This window comes from Mustela nivalis (assembly GCF_964662115.1).
Source record: "Mustela nivalis genome assembly, chromosome: 18".
NCBI lineage: Eukaryota > Metazoa > Chordata > Mammalia > Carnivora > Mustelidae > Mustela > Mustela nivalis.
In genome coordinates, this window is record NC_139037.1 from 46914453 (window position 1) to 46934141 (window position 19689).

The 19689-nt window shown below is 47.5% G+C and overlaps 1 protein-coding gene and 1 pseudogene across 16 annotated transcripts in view; one reads left to right on the forward strand and one right to left on the reverse strand.

The window, feature by feature from the left end:
- LOC309852573 (zinc finger protein 671-like) overlaps positions 1-19689 on the forward strand; it is a 128005-nt gene that overhangs the window by 15604 nt on the left and 92712 nt on the right. For 2 of the 15 annotated variants that reach the window (XM_082709418.1, XM_082709439.1), the window contains exons 2-5: positions 1155-1435; positions 3855-3981; positions 4741-4863; positions 5574-7528. The exons of 2 other annotated variants lie outside the window; for them this stretch is intronic. In XM_082709418.1, the coding sequence (XP_082565544.1) occupies positions 1202-1435; positions 3855-3981; positions 4741-4863; positions 5574-6781 (1692 nt within the window). In that variant the 5' untranslated portion in view covers positions 1155-1201 and the 3' untranslated portion in view covers positions 6782-7528. Of the gene's footprint in view, positions 1-1154; positions 1436-1991; positions 3589-3854; positions 3982-4740; positions 4864-5573; positions 7529-12391; positions 12624-15013; positions 15141-19689 lie in introns of those variants that run through there. 11 more of the 15 variants (XM_082709422.1, XM_082709419.1, XM_082709423.1 and 8 more) reach the window with 8 other exon arrangements.
- On the reverse strand, positions 16819-17408 carry LOC309852644 (thymosin beta-4 pseudogene; annotated as a pseudogene). Its single transcript has one exon. The product of its transcript is annotated as a thymosin beta-4 pseudogene (transcript).

Below are 19689 nucleotides of genomic sequence, written 5' to 3' on the forward strand. Positions count from 1 at the left end.
ACAGGCAGAGGAGACTGACTGCTGCGAACTATGGTTAGTCAGAGATCACGGAGCACCCCCCCCCCGCCCCACCAGAGGGCAGCGTTCAGATTAAGTCAAATGGTGTGAAACCCGTGTGCAGGAAATCAAGGGAATCCTAAATTCTGCCTCTCTAACATGACCAAAGCTATAGCATGGAAAGGTGCACAGAGGCCCTTTGAGCTGTGGAGGAAAGTCACGGGCACTGATTGGATGCGCTTAGCTTTGAGATTGATCCCCTTCGGGCAATCCCAGGAGACCCGGGGGACTCTACAGCCTCTATCCCAACACAGTCAGCAAAACAGGTGTGAACTGCACTTAGTTGTGCTGCCAGCCTGGGCACAGTTATCCAAGCTGCTTCCAAATCTTTTCTCATCCTGGGAAGAAGTATTCAAAAAAAGGATTTTAAAATGTGTTGCTTCTTCTAAAATCAACATCCTAGTAACTTGGCTAAGCCTGTGCAGCTGGTGGCACAGAGGCACCCTCCCGCCCCTGGCCCTACAAGTCAGCTGCATAAGGCCATTGGGCTGATGCTGGCCAAGCACACAAAGGTTAGTGGTTAAGGGGTAGCAGTGTCAAGGTCATTGTCCCACCCCAGCCCCCACCAGAGGTCATATGCTGGAAAAGTCCTGTCTTGAGCACACTTTCTTGTAGAGCCTAATGTCCTCAGATTTAGGAGGGGGTCCTGAAGTTTCCTGGGTTGGGTCCAGGGATGGGGGATGCTGTGATGTGAAGACCACTGATGACATTCAGAAAGACAGGGAAGGAGGTAGCGAACTTGCCTCAGAACATCAGGGTGAAGCCAGTGAATGTGACCTGGTTCCAGAGGAGGATCACAAAACTCTGGAGCCCCACCCCCACCCCAGAGGAGACAATGAAAGAGACAAGGAAGACAGCCCACAGTTCACTTGCACCACAAGTGGAGGTCTTCACACACCTTGGACATCACGACAAGGTCTAGGTCCAAATGGCAGCCATCATGGTGGCTATTCTGGCTACTGCTTTTTTTGCCCCTGCGCTGTAAGATTATTAGAGCCCCATGTGGTATGTTGGTTTCTAGGGGTGTAGATTGACCAAGGGGTACACTAGCATCTCCATGTCCAGCCATTGTGCTGCTGCTCCTGTTTTATCCACAGGCTCCAGGAAGGACTGAACTCATGGCTCTGTGCTCACCTTCCTCCAGATGGGATTCGTCTTCCTTCATTTCGTCCACGGAATTGAGTCTGTGGGCCCTGAGGACATGAACTCAATCCAAACAAGCAATTACGTGGAGAGATTCCCCAACAGGACCCAGAGACAGAAACCCATAGTAGGCAGGTCGAGTCGCTTGGAGGTGAGGCTGAGCTCTGTTCAACACACCACAGGTCTCATTCCTTTTAGGTGGAGACAGCAGAGGGCCAGGATCGAAGCCAAAAGGGTGAGCTCAGCCTCTGTTCTGAGGGTGACAGGAGCCATGGGAACTTGGAGTGGGCTCGGCAGGCTCCCCAGCTGCAGACTGTGAAAGATGGTGGAGGGCTGGGGTGCTGGTGGCGGCGGGGGTGGAAATAAAAGAAGCCCACCCAGCGGGGAACAAGCAAAGGCTATTGATTTAGAGCTTGCTGGCACCATCACATTGGCTGAGACTTAGAGGCAGGCAAGGCGGTAGGAAAGCTGACTGGCCCAGATGGGAAGCAGGCACAGAATTTCGGGAAGATGGCGCTTTCTACTGGCTCTTGTCGCTCCGGGTCAGTTGCAGTGGTTGTGGTTTGACTTCTGCTGGTTGTTGCAGAGGTGTGCACTATGGCAAAACCATCGGCAAGTCTCCCAAACAGAGGAGAGTAATCCGCTTCTTAGGGGAAAGGGGGAAGCTGGGAAGATTCTTACAAAAAGGCCGCTGAAGTAATCTGGAAGTTTGAAGGATAGTTGCTTCTCATTGGCTGGGCTGCGAGCTGTGCTCCTCTCTCATTGGCTGGGCTGAGTGTGATCCTCTCTCATTGGCTCGCTGTTGGGACGAGGTTGAGGAAAGGCTTTCCCCCTTATGGTATAGGATAGTGGTTTCCATGTGCAAGGTCTGTCTCCTCTTGTGTTTGCAGATGCCGCTGAGTGGTCAGGCATCTGAAAGGCCCCCTTCCCGCGCCTCCCAAGTCCATTTTAGTGAGGTTTCCCTTGTTAATTTTAACAGTAGTGAATTAATAGTTAAATACGTTATGAATGTTCAGCAAGATAAGTGTAGTCACTGTACAAAATTATTACAGTATTATTGTATTTCTTATACTTTTCACCCCATGGCTTATTTTATAACTGGAAGAATGCTATATTTATATGTGGTCACACTGCAGGAGATCCAAGAAGACTAGGCCTGTAGTTCCGATGAGTATTGATGAGCTATGTCGGTGATTGCTATGAAGGGGGCACAACAGGTTGTATTTTCTGTTACTTTACTCAGGCCTGTTTTGTTTACCAAAGTGCTTTGTGGGAGGTGGGGGGGGCAGAGAAGACTCAAAGTTGTGAACATGCTGCAGCCCTCAACCGAATGGGCAACATCAGTTGTCAAATGGATGTTCAGAGGATTAGCTGGGGATAGGAAGGTCAGACTGTGAGGGCACAGCATGTGTATAATAGATAAAATAATGGCTTCCCACCCCATCCACGTTCTTTTTTTTTTTTTTTTTAAACATTAGTTTACTTTTTTTTTTTAAGATTTTATTTATGTGTTTGGTAGAGAAAGAGAGATCACAAGTGGGCAGAGAGTCAGCCGAGGGAGGGGGGATGCAGACTCTCTGCTGAGCAGAGAGAGCCAGATGCGGGACTTGATCTTAGGACCCTGATATCATGACCTGGGCAGAAAGCAGAGGCTTTAACCCACTGAGCCACCCAGGCACCCCAGCTACGCATAGTCTAATCCCTTGAACCTCTGGCTGTGTTACCTCATGTGGCAAAAGGGATTTTAATGTGTGTGATTAAATTAAGTATATTAACAACATGAAGAGATTACCACTGGGCCCAATGTATTTGCAGGAGGATAGAGTCAGAGAAGATTTCAGGAAGTAAACAGGTCAGAGTGATAATAATTGCTGACTTTGAAGTTGAAGAAGGGGCAGGGAGTCAAGGAATGCAGAAGGTCTTGAGAAATTGGGAAAGATGAAGAAAGATTTTTTTGTAGAACTGCCAGAAGGAACACGATCCTGATGACATCTTGATCTTATCCTGGTGAATCCCATTTTGGATTTATAATCTTTACAACTGTAAGAAGAAAAGTTTGTGTTGACATAAGTTGCAGAGCTGGTAATGATTTGTCACAGCAGCTGCAGGAAACTATAACAGTGTGCAGTGGAGAACTGGAAGAAGGCTGAGGGTACCTGAAATATGTGTATAGTCCTGGGTGCCTGAGACTGAAGAGAAGGTCCAGATCAGGAGGTCTTCAAGCAGGACTGGGGGCTTTCCTTTGGCAGTTGGGACCACTGGAGGTTTGGGGCAGGATGGGATCCCAGTTAAATGCTTGGTATTGCCAAGGATTCTCTCCATGCTGTGTGCAGAGCGATATGTGAGGAGTCTGGTGTGCTGTCTCTGGTATGGGGGAGAAGAGTCGTGGTGGGTAACAGAAGCTGTGTGAGAGGTGTGGTCTGAGAATTGATGTGCACGATAGGAGTGAGTGGGAACTGATAGTCCTGCAGCCCTGTTCCCAGGGGCTTCCATGAGAACAGGGAGCTGGGCTTATGTCCTGGCATGATTTAGGGTCCCCCGGGGGGATTGGCTGGCATGGGGGGAAGAGGGTGAGCATGACGTTGTTGTGAGTAGACAGAGTGGGTATACTCAGTCAAGAGACTTCCTGGACTGTGCTGGCCATGTCATTGCAGGTCTGTGTGATCTCTGAGGATGTTTTTGTGTCCTTCTCCCGGGAAGAATGGATGCTCCTTGATGATTCTCAGAGACTTTTATATCAGGATGTGATGCTGGAGAACTTTGCACTTTTAGCCTCACTGGGTAAGGTCTGCATGCCAATCCCATCTGCTTTTTCTTTTTCTCCAGGGTCTGCTCTGTCCTTCCCATGGGCAGGTCATAAGCTCTGCTTCCTTGCCAGGTTTCCTGGAGTAGCGGCTGTGGGCGCCCGTTTTGCGCTGTATGGAGTGTTCTCATCTCCTAGCGAGCCAGTCCCAAAGCCTTGCAGTGAAGGGTTGAGAGGCATGAGGTGTGGTTTGCCCAATGGATCCCATAGTTGTGCTCCTTTTGGGGGCCTGGTGAATCTGTCCAGAATGATGGCACTGCTATGCCTAAGGTTCTGCTCCCTTTCTGTAGGGGACATTTTCTGGAGCTTAATTGTACCAGGAGTTACAGGTACTCAAGTAGTCACTACTTATGGGTATCTTTGTGCAGTTCCTCCAAAACCCTCCTTCTAGGTTTAAAAAAATTTTTTGTAAAGATTTTATTTATTCATTTTAGACAGACAGAGAGAGCATGAGTGGGGCAAGGGGCAGAAGGAAAGGGAGAGAATCCCAAGCAGACTCCATGCTGAGTGCAGAGCCCAACGTGGGGCTTGATACCACGACCCTGAGATAATGACCTGAGCTGAAACCCAGTCAGGCACTCAACCAACTGAGCCACCCAGGTGCCCTCCCCCACCCCATTGCCAAGGTTGTGTTTTTTTGTTTTGTTTTGGTAATAATTTTTTTTAACTTACGGAGTGTCATAGGATGCCTTGCTCTGTCCAGTAGTGGCCGCTCACCTGTCATTTGTTTCTCTTAGGAATTACATCCTCCAGATCGCACTTAGTCACCCCACTGGAGCAGAGGGCAGATCCTCGGATAGCTGACCAGGTGGATATGGCTCCAGCCACAGAAAGGAAGACTTGGAAGGGACCTGGACCTGGTGAGTGGATGCGAGGGAAGGGCATGATATCAAGGTTGGATTCAAAACTAGCAGTACTAACTTTTCATACCAGTGTTGGGCTTCAAGGCTGCTGGCTACACCGTATTTCTACCCATCCTTCCCCATTCTTGATACTGCAGCTTATCTCCTGTCTGCTTCTAGGCCCCTGCCGTGTTCTATCTGCCCGGCATCCAGGCCCGGTCCTGGGATCAAGCCCCGCATTGGGCCCTCTGCCCAGCAGGGAGCCTGCCTCCTCCTCTCTCTCTCTCTCTCTCTCTCTGCCTGCCTCTCTGTCTACTTGTGATCTCTCTGTCAAGTAAATAAAAATCTTTAAATAAAAAAAGGAAAAAATAAAGAAAAATAAATAAATAAGTAACCCTTGAGCCCCAGATATACACTTGTTATTGGGTCTTCCTGGGCTTGCATGTGCCCTTCTGCATAGCACTTCCCCATCTCCACAGCCAGAGACCTACTGGAAGCCACTTGCTGTACTCTGTCCACATATCCTTGTCCTCAGAAGGCTCCCTTCATTCAATGACTTTTGGAGACCCAGTTCTGCATTGCAACCCCTTCCTCAACCTTCCCCACCTCTCTTGTCCTATAAACGGTCCCACTGAGGTACTCCCGGATGTGTCGCATACATATTAACAATGGGGTCGCCCTTCCCAGTAAGTGTGACATGCATGTCAGCAGTACTTCTCTGCTTCCAGGTGGTTGGTCTGCGGTGGAGGATGAGGCCATGTCCCCTGAGCAGAGTGTTTCTTTAGAAGGAGTGTCACCGGTCAGGACTCCGGTGGCAGGTCTGAAGCTCCATCCCTGGGATGGATCTGGCTCAATATTGAAAGAAATCTTACACCTGACTGAATACCAGGGGGAGGAAGCCAGGCTGGAACCACACAGTGGTGGGGCCTGTTGGAAGCCTCCTGGGCTCAGGGCAAACGTCCATCAGCACCACACTGCAGAGAAACCCTTCAGAAGAGACGAGGACAGTGGCTCTGCAAAAAGCTGCAGATTCCATGTGCCAGAGAAGACCTGTACACACAGTGAGGGTAGAAGGGACTTTCCAGCCACCTCAGACCTTCTTCAGCACCAGGTCTCCCATATTAGGACGAGGCCCCACAAGAGGACGAGGCCTGGGGGAGCCCTTCACCCTGGACAGCAGCATCACAGGTGTTTCGAATGTGGGAAATTGTTCACCCGCAAAGACACACTTACTCGGCACTGGAGAATCCATACTGGAGAAAGACCTTATGAGTGCAGCAAATGTGGGAAATTATTTAGCCAAAGCTGTGACCTTTTTAAACACGAGACCATACACACTGGAGAAAGACCTTATGAGTGCAGTGAATGTGGGAAATTCTTTAGACAGGTCTCTGGCCTGATTGAACACAGGCGAGTTCACACTGGTAAAAGACTCGACCAGTGCAGAAATTGTGGAAAATTCTTTAGTAGTAAGTCCAACCTCATTAGACACCAAGAAGTGCACACAGGGGCAAGGCCTTATGTATGCAGTACATGTGGGAAAGAGTTCAGCCGCAAACACACACTTGTTTTGCACCAGAGGACTCACACTGGAGAAAGGCCTTATGAGTGCAGCAAATGTGGGAAGGCCTTTAGCCAAAGTTCCCACCTTAATGTACACTGGAGAATTCACAGCAGTGATTATGAGTGTAGCCGATGTGGGAAAGCATTTAGCTGCATCTCTAAACTCATTCAGCACCAGAAGGTTCACTCTGGAGAGAATCCTTATGAGTGCAGCAGATGTGGGAAAGCCTTTACCCAAAGGCCAAATCTCATTCGGCACTGGAAAGTTCATACTGGAGAACGGCCCTACGTGTGCAGCAAATGCGGGAAAGAGTTTATCCGCAAACACACACTTGTTCTCCATCAGAAAATTCATACTGGAGAAAAGCCTTAATACCACAGCAGTTGCGGGAAATCCTTTAGCCATTACCCCAACTTATTATCCATTTGCAAATTCCTGGCAGCAGACCTAGGACAGCCTTTACCACGGACCAAACTTTATCCAGCCCTGGAAAATCCACACCAGACAAAGGCCTCAGCGGTACAGGGAATGTGCCATCTCCTTGTCCAGTGTAGCAGCTCTCGTCAGAAAGGAGCTGCGAAAAAAAAAAAAAAAAAAGGAGCTGCGAGAGTAGGCTTTGTGAGGGTGCCGTCATTCAGAAGTGGTACCTCACATGTATGAACCTCTGCGCTGGGGAGGCTCCTTGTAAGTGCCTGATACATCAGACATCAGTGATATCAGGACCTGTATGCGCATTGTAAATTGTCAAGGCCCTTTGTCAGTGCTAAAAGCCATCCCACTACTACCATCTGCCCAAGTCCTGTGGTGCGTGTCGGTCACTCCAGCATGCTTAGGCAGGCGGACCTGTGCTGTCTCCGTAGTCCCTAGAAGGAGTCATGATCAACCTCCATGGTACATGGGGGGGCTCATTTCCTTACTTTTGTCTGGGTTAGGCATGGAAAAAATCAGCACACAAGATGGGTTTTCCAGGTAGCTTGCAAAGATTTATCCTCATGGACTTTCTCATCTCGTGTGATGCTCACTGTGGATGTGTGCAGTCTCACAGCCTTCAGCCCTGGAAGCACATACCTCACATCACTCATATGTGAGTGCAATAATAAAGGGCTTATTCTTGAGCTATTTTTATTTTTTTCAGGATTTTATTTATTTATTAGAGAGAGAGGGTCTGAGTGTGGTGGTGGGGGCGGGCAGAGTGAGAGGGAGAAGCAGGCTTTCCGCTGAGCAGGGAGCCCAACATGGGGCTCGATCCCAGGATCCTGGGATCATGACCTGAGCTGAAGGCAGACACTTAATTGACTGAGCCGTCCAGGCGCCCTACTTTGAGCTGCTTTTAATCTGGAGGGTTCTCATTGTGTGGGGTGTGTTGAGGACACACCTGTGTTCTGCAAACATGAAAGGATAAAGTTTATGGGAGGCCCTAGTTTTCCATGTCTCAGGACATGATGATGGTAGAGAAAAGCTGTCACACCAGGTTTGACCTAATTTGTGTTGCTACCCAAAGTCTTCTAGGAAAGCCTTAGGAGCTTTGGGAGACCTGTCATGGCAGCCTTCAATTCGTGAGTCCCTAAGTAACTGTAGGAAGGGGGTTGTGACAGCCTCCATTGCATCTGAGAGCAGAGTGAGTTTGGTCCCTTGTCCCCATGGAATGTTTCATATCCCCAGACGCTATTAAGAAGAGTCTGGCCTCTGGTACCTGGCAAGAAGTCCGAGTTCAGAATTAAGTAGGTGGGAGTCACTGGTGGGAAGACCTACAGGAGCCAGGTTGGGGCCATAATGGATACAGGAACAAAGCGCGATTAACACGGAGTCAGAGTGGTTGCAGCACCCTGGGAGGGCTCCCCACAACAGGCGCCTGCTCATAGTACTCCCGTATCGTGGCTGAGCAGGAGAAGATAGAGAAATTTTCAGGACTTCCAGAGCTGTCTCCTCTGGCCAAGATCCCTTGCAGGACAAATAACCCAAATATTTCGTGGATTCCCTTAGGCCATAGATGCTTCAGGTCAGAACTCTTGCTGTGGCGGCAGGAAAGTGGATTGAGAGACGGGAGATCTGGGATTCCAGGGATGTGGCTTTTGTGACTTATCCAATATTCTTTTTTTTTTTTAAGGTTTTATTTATTTATTTGTCAGAGCACAAAGCAAGGAGGGTGGCAGGCAGAGGGAGAGGCAGGTTCCCTGCTGAGCCAGGAGACTGATGAGGAACTTGATCCTAGGACCCTGGAATCCCCACCTGAGCTAAAGGCAGATGCTCAACTGACTGAGTCACCCAGGTTTCCCAACTTAATCAATGTTCTTGGTATAGAAACAGCTTTCCTGAGTTGCCAGTTTATGCTGCCACTGAGGCAGGACTACCCCCAAGGCAAGAAGAGACAGTGGAGTATTATAAGGTTGCCTGGAGGATTTAATTTGCCTTTTTCCTAATTTCTTAAGGTGGACTATGTTATTTATATGAGAACTCCTAATACTGTCATTTTGTAATTTTCCCTGTAATTACTATGTTAGCAGAATTCCCCACATTCTGATATAGTGTGCATTTATTTCAAATAAGAATTGGTTTAAAATTGGACTAAAAAGTTCCAGGTTTATTTCTAGGGACTTCTGAGTATCTGTCTTTACCACTAAGACACATGCTAAGATCGGGGCCGTGTTGTTTAATATCCAAAAATTTCCCGACCACACCTTGTCCTGGTTCCATTGCTGATGGTTTCCAACTGGCATAATGGTTAGATAGTTTGGCTTGACTGTGTTACCAGAGAGGCATAAAAACTCCTACTGGAATCTTCTGACTCTGGAAGCCAGTGTTCATCACTCACATATTTGTGGTGTAGTCTGGGAGTGAATCACAACAGTGTGTGAATAAAAATCGGGAAACTGCGTGGATGTTTGACCCCCAGTATGGCCCTGCATTTTCTTCTCTTGGTATGTTACATCTTTCGCTTTTAAGAAAACCTCCCATGAGTATGTTCTGTGGAGTCTTTAAAGTGTTTTCAGGTACAATACTTGTGAAATGTTTCCAGTTCATGATGAGGATGGGATATTTAATATGACCCCTGATTCTAATTCAAGTAATAGTGACTAAGCAGGGAGCTCCTGCCTGGTTAGTTGGTAGAGCATGTGATTCTTTTTTTTTTTTTTTTTTTAAGATTTTATTTATTTATTTCACAGAGAGAGATCACAAGTAGGCAGAGAGGCAAGCAGAGAGAGAGGGGAGGAAGCAGGCTCCCTGCCGAGGAGAGAGCCCGATGTGGGGCTCGATCCCAGGACCCTGAGATCATGACCTGAGCCGAAGGCAGAGGCTTAACCCACTGAGCCACCCAGGTGCCCCTCTTTTTTTTTTTTTTTAAAGATTTTATTTATTTACTTGAGAGAGAGACAGTGAGAGAGAGCATGAACGAGGAGAAGGTCAGAGAGAGAAGCAGACTCCCCATGGAGCTGGGAGCCCAATGCGGGACTCGATCCCGGGACTCCAGGATCATGACCTGAGCGGAAGGCAGTCGTCCATCCAACTGAGCCACCCAGGCGTCCCAAGCATGTGATTCTTGATCTCAGAGTTCAAGCCGCACATTGAGTGTGGCGCCTACTTAAAAAAAAAAAAAATTTTTTTTTTTTTTTTACTTAGTGCACAGGAAGCAAGATGACAGAGGCTGGTGAGGAAGGATTTTTGTTAATAGGTTGGTTTCCAGGCCATCCCTGGGTTGGGTATGCATAAGGGATGTACTCAGAAACAGGAAGGAAAATAAATGTGAGAACTAGAGTCTGTAGGTCCATGCTAAGTGGATTGCAAATCAAAGACAAACAGGAGATGTCAGCCAAGAATGTGACTCCTTGGCGGTCCCCCCCACCCCTTTTCTAGTAAAAAGCATCAGAGTACTGGGGTCTGTTATCAAAGGAATGAGACTGAGACAAAGAGAAAGTTATGCAAAGCTTTATTCTATGCCAAGCATCAGAAGTCAGACTGACTTGAGCCGAAATCCAGAGCTGGACCCTTCACCCACTGAGCCACCCAGGCACCCTGGTTGATTGACAGCAGTATTTCTCAATGTTTTCAGGAATGCAAAAAACATATTTTGGAGATAAAAGCTTCAGAATGATCAAGCACATTGGTATAGCAGTCACATGCTCTGTTTGAGTCTGTCTTTTCTCAGATTTCTTAGAACATTCTTCTCAAAGTTCTCAGAGGCTATAACCGTTTTTTAGCTTTTACCGATGTGTAGGGAGATGGAATGTGGGATTCCCCATAACTATTTCTGCCCCTGTCTTTAAACAGCTGAAGTCTGTATCTCACTGCTGTTTTATTCTGAGACAACTTCAAGTACTAAAGCAATAGTATTACCAGTACCTGAAGAAAGAAGTATCACTTCCCTGCAAGAAGGTGAGATCATGGGGTGGCTCAGTGGGCTAAAGCCTATTCCTTCCGCTCAGGTCATGATCCCATGGTTCTGTTATTGAGCCCCATGTCCGGCTCTCTGCTCAGCAGGGAGCCTGCTTCCCTTCCTCTCTCTGCCTGCCTCTCTGCTTACTTGTAATCTCTCTCTGTCAAGTGAATAAATAAAATCTTTAAAAAAAAAAAAAGGTGAGATCATTGGGTTCAGACAACCCTTCATTTCAGGGTTCAGATTCTCTCTTTGCACACTTGCTCCAACTGAAAATAGCAAGACTTGTTCGGTACCAAAAATAGCATCAGTTAAGCTGCACTATGTTTGGGATGATGTCAGACTCCTAAAAGGAATTAAGTACATTTGAGAATACGGAGTAAAAATATAGGGGTAAAAGTGTTCTTTGATAGATGCGACACAATCACTGTACAGGCGAGAGGGGTTTTAGTGTGGAAACAGAGGCTGATGGCGTCATTGACCACTTCATTTGGGGTGGCCTACCATTCCTTGTCCTTCAACATCGTGTACTGTATGGGGTGTGGAAGAGAAAACCACAGGCCACAAGTGGAGCGGAGCCACTTTTTCTCCATCATGTCAGCAGACCAGGGTGGAATACCTAAGCTCAATGCATTTCCAGCCTCCCCCAGAAATTTAGTTTTCAAGCTCAGTCAGGGATTTTCTGGTCAGCACCAAAAAGGTAGTTTGCCAGAGGGATGGGCCCTTTCCATCCCCTAAAGAAAGATGAGGGATTTTCCTAGTAAGACTCTATTTTTCCGCCAATAAGGTGACTTCATCTAACATACTCCTTTTTTCTGTTTATGGTATTCTTGCCCTACCTTTAAAAACATTTCCCTCTCTGTAGCGCTTTGGAGCTGCCCTCTACTTGCTAGATGGGAGGCTGCCCAATTAAGAAATCGGTGGATAGGGGCACCTGGGTGGCTCAGTGGGTTGAGCCGCTGCCTTCAGCTCAGGTCATGATCTCAGGGTCCTGGGATCGAGTCCCGCATCGGGCTCTCTGCTCGGCAGGGAGCCTGCTTCTCTCTCTCTCTCTCTCTGCCTGCCTCTCCATCTACTTGTGATTTCTCTCTGTCAAATAAATAAATAAAATCTTTAAAAAAAAAAAAAAAAGAAATCGGTGGATAAAACCAGCCGACCTTTATAGTGTACTGGGCTGAATTTTGTTTAACAAGGCATTTTTTGTATTCTTCTTAACCAAGTCCAAAACTGACTAATGTTTCAGGGTGCAAATATCTGAGGAGCAACAACATCTTTTCACCTATGCACAGACTCATTTCTTTCTGAAACGCCGGACGAAAAGATACATATCGTCATTTACCCCAGTAAAAGTATTTGAGAGCATCTAAAAGAATAGTTTTCTTTGCGAGCCGACTGAGCTTTATGGAATCTGAAAGAAGGGTTCTTCTCCGCCTTTAACAAGGAGCTAAGCCAATCCTGGGTAGAAGCCTCACTTTCCAGCATCCCTCCGGGTGCCACGTGACCAAAGCTGGGGTATTCCTACTGGAAACCCCGAGCTCTGCGAGCCACACTACCCCAAGAGTCTCAGTACCCAGGGCGGAACGCGGCCTTTCTAGGCGTGCGCATTCGCTGGGGGCGGGACTTCCGGCCTCATCCCCTCCAGCTGGGTTGTAGTTCCAGGTTAGGACTGTGTGTCTCCTCAAGTTCTCGAGCGCGGTTCGGTATCTGGGTAATTGACGCTGAAGACAAGAGGAGCGGCGCCTCCTTGCCGCACACAGTTGGGCCTGGGTGTCCGCTCCCTTCCGGCCCGCTGCCGGCCCACCGAGTCTGATGGCGGCAGCCGCGCCCAGGGACTCGGCTGAGGTAAACGCTCATCCCCCGGGCCCTCCCCGTCGGCCCCCCAACCCAGACCCCGAAGGCCCGAGCGCGGGGCGCCTGCTCGCGGCCCTGCGGCCCAGGCCCCGATGTCCGGAGCAGGGAGGCGCGGGTGGGCGGGGGCCTGTGTGGGAGCGCCGGCGGACAGCGTGCAGGCGCGGGCTCCGGGCTGAGGGGCCGCCGGGGCGGGGACTGCGGGGGACCAGCGCCACAAACGGGGGACGGCGCGGTTGCATTGGTTCTGTCAGGAGCAGGGTGCGGCGCGGCGGGTGAGGCGTGCGCCGGCGCTGCCTGCCGAGGCCGTGTCTGCTGGCGGTGAGGGGAGGTGGTCTAACCCGGGTGTCAGGGAGCTTTCTGCGGCCGCGGAGAAGCGCCGCCGCCGGGGGTGAGCGCGCAGGCAGGGCGCGCAGCAAGAGGGACTTGCGGTGGTCGCTGGTAGTGGCCCGGACCGCCACCGTGTCCTCCCTGGATGTTGGAGAACCGGCTGCTGTTGGTCTCTTTTCGGAGAAGGACTGAGGCGAATTGTGGGTGTCGCAGAGGAGAGGAGAACGGAGGGAGAGAGGGGAACCCCGGGGCTTTTGGTCGGTGACGCTTGAAGAGAAAACTGCAGACACTTTACCCGCAGAGATGTTGTTTCTGTGGGAGCGACAGGGAACAGCGATTGGGACCGAAGAATCCGAGTCAAAGCAGTAGCCAGTGTGGAGAAGAGAAGGGAGGTCGTGCTTTTTAAGGGAAAGGGGCGAAGTCGGGAAGGCTGTTACCAACTCTGAGGCGACGGGAGTAAGGTGGGAGTCGTGTCTTCCCGGTGGCTGACTGTTGGGTGGGTGATCGGGAAAGACTGTCTTTCTGGGTTTGGGGTAATGAAGGAGTGTCCCACATAAGGCCAAGTTTGTTTTTTCCTCTTTGGTCTGCAGTTGATCACTGTGATACTGTTTGAGATCTTTCCTCAAGCCTGCAACCTCCTGATACCATTTTGTGATATTTTCCATTGTTAGTTTTCACAGGTCCTGGTAGCAGAAAATACGAAAGCTTTCATCAGCTGATGAAGTCAGCAGTAGGTTAACTGTCTTTGGGGATACCTAAGTTGTTTTGACATTGTTTACAATCTCTGATGTTTCAGAGAAGTGTGATTAATGGCATCACATGGGCAGCTGGAGAGGAAATTTTGGGAAACTGGGGGAAAGATTCATGATGGAGAGTTTGAAAAGTGATGGCTGCTGTGTGGACCAGGGTGGAGACTTGGATCACATTTAGGAAGGGAATGCAGAGTGTCATGGCAATGCTCCTCTTAGGTCAGAGGGACCTAGTAACGTGTGCTGAAGAGTGGTTTTCCTGCTCAGCACGTGGTTGGGGTTGCTGGGCATTGTGAACACAGGTAAAGGAGAGAGGCAGTGATCTGGCAGATACATGGACAAGCCTTGCTTGCGATGATGGGACAAGTGATAGCTAGAACACGCAAGAGTAATTTTGCCGAGAGTGAAGTTGGGCCTGCTCTTTATTCGATGATGTATGGCTTCACAGAATTTTATGATGAGTTTTTACAGTGCCTGGGGTGTTTCAAAGTCTTGCTGGTTGTTAAGGTCTGGACAAATGTGGTCATTTGTGGTTCGCTGTGCCTGGCAGGGAGACCTTTAGTGCTGGGGTTTTCACAGAGGTTCAGTTTGGAGTGGAGGGTTCTGATTGTTGAGGGAGAGTATGGGTGGCACAGAAATAGAAGAGGGTCTATGAATATCCTAAGTTGACAGTGGTTGTGAGTGTCGTATTGCAGGGAGAATTAGAGGTAGGTGAGGAGGCTTCTCAGCAGCATTTGAGGCTTTCCCTCAGTTGGGATCCATGGGAGTACTGGGGTGGTAGTGGAACCTGTTTGTGTTTGTTAAACAAACAAACACTTGTTTGTGTCAAGTACAAGTGTGAGTCAAGGGAGGATCCTTTGTTGTGGAGCAGAAAGGTGTGGGTGTTCATCTGTGGGGTCCTAAGTCATGAGAGAGGTTCAGTCTACAAAATTATGTACACATAGAGAGGAAGTGTGAGCTAAGGGCCTCAGGTTTGGGCCTGGTATTGAAGACTTCCCGGCAGAGCAGGGCCTATAATTGGCTGTCTTGAGGGCATGACCTGGGAGACTCCATGGGAATATCCTGGCAGGGGTTTGGGACTTGCAGGCCATATTGCTTCCATGTGACCCCTGCATGTTATTGCTGAGCACTGAACAGTGATTGGTGGGAAGGTGAGAGGAGAGCAGCATTAGAGGCACCAGGACCTGGTATTATCTGAGATGGGGAGCTGGGCTGGCAGGAGAGACTGGGGTGGGTGTGTGGGTTGGCAGGTGGGTTCTCAGAGAGAGAGAATGCTCAGGGTTCCATGTATTCCTTTCATGGTAGTGTGGTGTGACCTTTGAGGACGTGGCCGTGTACTTCTCCTGGAAGGAGTGGAGACTTCTTGATGAGACTCAGAGACGGCTGTACCACCATGTGATGCTGGAGAACTTTGCACTTGTATCGTCACTGGGTAAGGCCCTCAGCGTCCCCTTGACCTGCCCTGGACTCTGTATCCTGCGGACTCCCCTTTTCCATTCTCCAGGGGAGGGTTTGTCCTTCTCTGGTGTGGACTGTGTTCACTGCGTGCTTCCCCAGCTTTCTGGGCAGTTGCTTTTGTTGCTGGCCCTGAGTTGTTGGTGTGCCCTTCTGTCTGCCCGCAGCCTCAGTACCTGCTGTGCTGAGCCCTGATCGGCTAAGATCGGAGGCCAGTGGTCATGAGTAAAGCTAATGGAATGCACCTTGCTTCCCCTCTCCCTGGCTGGGTCTCTGTGTTCAGATCAGTGCCATTTCTGTGGCCTGGGTTTTGAACCCTTCCTTGGGGTGACATTTCCTCATTTCTACCTGTGCCTGAAATTGGAGGCATTGGCATGGCCACTGTGTAGGTATACCATGGACTACTTCTCAAGACTGTCCTGTATGGTTCTTTGGGTAGTATTTACATCTCTTCTTCCACCTGCCCCCCCTTCCTTCAACTTTGATGAAATACGATTGACAAATAGAATTACATTATTGCAAGTATATTACATGATGACTCGATATACAATATGAAATTATTACCTAAATGATGGTAATCAATTCACGTATCATTTGTTAAGATTACCTTTTTGCTGTTGGTGGTGAGAAAGCTTAATATCTATTCTCTTACCAAATTTCAAGTGTACAGTACAGTATTAACAACTGTACTCCACATTAAACCCTCAGAATTTACTCCTCTTGTAAGTGAAAGTATGTATCCCTGACCATCTTCCCCTGTGCCCCAGTCCTTAGCTTCTGGCATTCTAGTCTGTTTCTGGGGTTTTTGTTTGTTTGTTCCAGAGTTTCTCTATATGTGGTACCGTACACTGTCTTTTCTGTGCGGTTTGACGTAGCATAGTCTTTTCTAGGTTCAACCATGTTATGCAAGTGGCAGTTTTGCTTTCTTTTATGTGGCTGAATATTCCTGCATGTGTGTGTCTACTAAATGTTCTTCGTCACATTAAACACTCAGTCATACTTACTGATGTTTCCATATATTTGCTATTGTGAATAATAACTCAGTGGATATCTCTGTGTGGAGATATTTTGTGGAGATACTGATTTTGTTTTCTTGGGTAAATACCTGGAAATGGCAATGGTAGTCCATATGGTAGCCTTTTTTTTTTTTTTTTTAAGATTTTATTTATTTATTTGACAGAGAGAGATCACAAGTAGGCAGAGAGGCAGGCAGAGAGAGAGAGAGAGGAGGAAGCAGGCTCCCTGCTGAGCAGAGAGCCCGATGCGAGACTCGATCCCAGGACCCTGAGATCATGACCTGAGCCGAAGGCAGCGGCTTAACCCACTGAGCCACCCAGGCGCCCCCTCTTTTTTTTTTTATTTAAATTTTGTTAGTTAACATACAGTGTAGTAATGGTTTCTGGAGTAGAATTTCGTGATTCATCACTTGCATACAATACCCAGTGCTCATCACAACAAGTGTCCTCTTTTTTTTTTTTTTTTTTTTTTGCGCAAGTGAGTACACACAAGCAGGGAGAGAGGCAGGCAGAGGTAGCAAGAGAAGCAGATTCCCTGCCAAGCAAGGAGCCCGATGCGGGGCTCGATCCCATGAGCCCCGGATCATGACCTGAGCCGAAGGCAACGGCTTAACCCACTGAACCACCCAGGTGTCGATGTAAACTTTTTATTTGCATATTAAAAAATTGTGCACTCCAATACTTAAAATCATTCAAAGAAAAAAATGGCACTCTGACTAAACTGCAGTTTACCGCCCGCAAGACACCTTGGACCAGCTTTTTCTACTAGTTGTGCCCACCCGGCTTCTTCCTTTGCCGGCATACAAGTTATTTTCCTTCCCCTGCCGATGTATAGGAGGTTTGGCTTCCCAGTCAGTAGTTCAGATTCTTTGATAAGAACAAGGGGACCACAGTCATTTAAACTTGATCCAGCCTCTTTGCATCTTAAAAGTTATACAGCTAAAAAGAAGTAAAGAAGGCAATGCTTGTGGAATGTACAGTGCATATCAGCGGCGCCTGCCTCACTATGATTTGCCCGCTTGCTTCTCCTGTTTATTTGTTTCTTTTGAAGGCAGTGGATTTTTCTCTTGTGTTTCTGTCTTCTTCAATTTCAATTTATCGAATTTCTCAATCTCAGCCGTATCGGGTTTGTCAGACATGGTTGCAGAGGAAGCGGAGGGAGGTGCACGAGCGAGAGAAGACCGGTCTGCTCAGGAGCCACCGCTGAATCACAAGTGTCCTCTTTAATAGCCATCACCCATCTAGCCTGTTGCCCACCCACCTCCCGCCATCAACCTTCAGTTTGTTCTGTATCGTTAAGAGGCACTTATGGCTTGTTTCCCTTTCTCCTTTTTTCTCTCCCCCCACTCCTATATGTTCATCTCTTTTCTTTCCTAAATTCCACATATAAGTACGTGAGATCATATGGTATTTGTCTATCTTTGTTTGACTTACTTCACTTAGCATAATATACTCTAGTTCCATCCACATAGTTGCAGATGGGAAGATTTCATTCTTTGTGACGGCTAATATTCCATTGTATATATGTGTGTATACACACACACACACACCACATCTTCTTTATCCATTCATTAGTCAGTGGACATTTGGGCTCTCTTACTTGGTTATTGCTGATGCTGCTTTAAACATCGGGGTGCATATACCACTTCTTACCTGTATTTTTATATCCTTTGGGTAAATAGCTAGTAGTACAATTGCTGGCCTGTAGGGTAGCTCTATTTTTAGCTTTTTGAGGAACCTCCATAGTGTTCTTCAGAGTGGCTGCAAGGTTTTGCATTCCCACCAACAGTCCATGAGTGTTCCCCTTTTTCCACATCCTCGCCAACAGCTGTTGTTTCCTGTATTTTTTTAAAATATTTTGGAAAGATTTTATTTATTTATTTGAGAGAGAGCACAGAGAGAGAGTGAGGGGGAGAAGCAGACTCCTATCTGAGCAGAAAGCACGACATGGAGCTCAATCCCAGAACCCCAAGGTCATGACCTGAGCTGAACACAGATACTGATTGAACCACCCAGGCGCCCCTAGACACTTAAAAATAAAAGGATTTTATTTATTTGAGAGAGAGACAAAGATAGCGAGAGAGCAGGAGCGGGGAGGAGAGGGAGCCCACTGAGCAGGGAGCCTGATGTGGGGCTACATGCTAGGACCCTAAAATCATGATCTGAGCTGAAGGCATATGCTCAACTGACTGAGCCACCCAGGCGCCCCTCCTGTGTTGTTAATTTTAACCATTCTCTCAGGTGTGAAGTGGTATCATAATGGTTTTGATTTGTATTTCCCTGTTGATGTTTGATGTTAAGCTTATTTTCATGTGTCTCTTAGCCATCTGGATGTCTTCTTTTTTTTTTTTTTTAAGTTTTTTTTTTTTTTTAAGATTTTATTTATCCATTTGTCAGAGAGAATGAGCACAAGCAGGGGGAACAGGAGGCAATGGGAGAAGCAGGCTCCCCACTGAGCAAGGAACCCAGTGCGGGAACTCGATCCCAGGACCCTGGGATCATGACCTGAGCCGAAGGCAGAGGCTTTAACCCACTGAGCCACCCAGGCGCCCCCTTCTGCCTGGTTCTTAACTGGGTTATTTTTTTGAGATGTTGAGTTTGGTAAGTTCTTTATAGGTTTTAGATACTAAGCCTTTACCAGATATGTTGTTTGCAAATATCTTCTTCCATTCTGTAGGCTGCCTTTTAGTTTTGTTGATTGTTTCCTTCACTATGCAAAAGCTTTTTCCTTGGTTAAGTCCCAGTAGTTCATTTTTGCTTTTCTTTGGCTTGCATCCAGCAGCGTGTTTAATAAGAAGTTGCTATAGCCAGAGTCAAAGAGGTTTCTGCCCGTGTTCTCCTCCAGGATTCTGATGGTTTCCTATCTCATATTTAGGTCTTTCATCCATTTTTAATTTGTTTTTTTTTGTGTGTATGGTGTAAGAAAATGGTCCAGTGTCATTCTCCTGCATGTGGCTGTCCAGTTTTCCCAACAGGATTTGTTGAAGGGACTGACTTTTTTCTATTGGATATTCTTTCTTTCTTTTGGGAGATTAGTTGACCATAGAGTTGTTGGTCCATTTCTGGGCTCTATATTGATCTATGTGTCTGTTTTGTGCTAGTGCCATGTTGTCTTGATGACTATAGCTTGAAATCTGGAATTGTGATGCCTCCAGTTTTGTTTCTTTTCAGAATTGCTTTGGCTATTTAGTGAATTTTGTGTTTCCATATAAATTTTAGGATTATTTGTTCTAGTTTTGTGAAACATGCTATTTTGATAGGGATTGCACAGAATTTGTAGATTGCTTTGAGTAGTAGAGACATTTTAATGATATTTGTTCTTCCAATCAATGAGCTTGGACTGTTTGACATTTCTTTGTGTCCTCTTCAGTTTCTTTCATGAGTGTCCTATAGTTTATAGTTTTCAGAGTAAGATCTTTTAGCTTTTTTTTTTTTTTTTTTAAAGATTTTATTTATTTATTTGACAGAGAGAAATCACAAGTAGATGGAGAGGCAGGCAGAGAGAGAGAG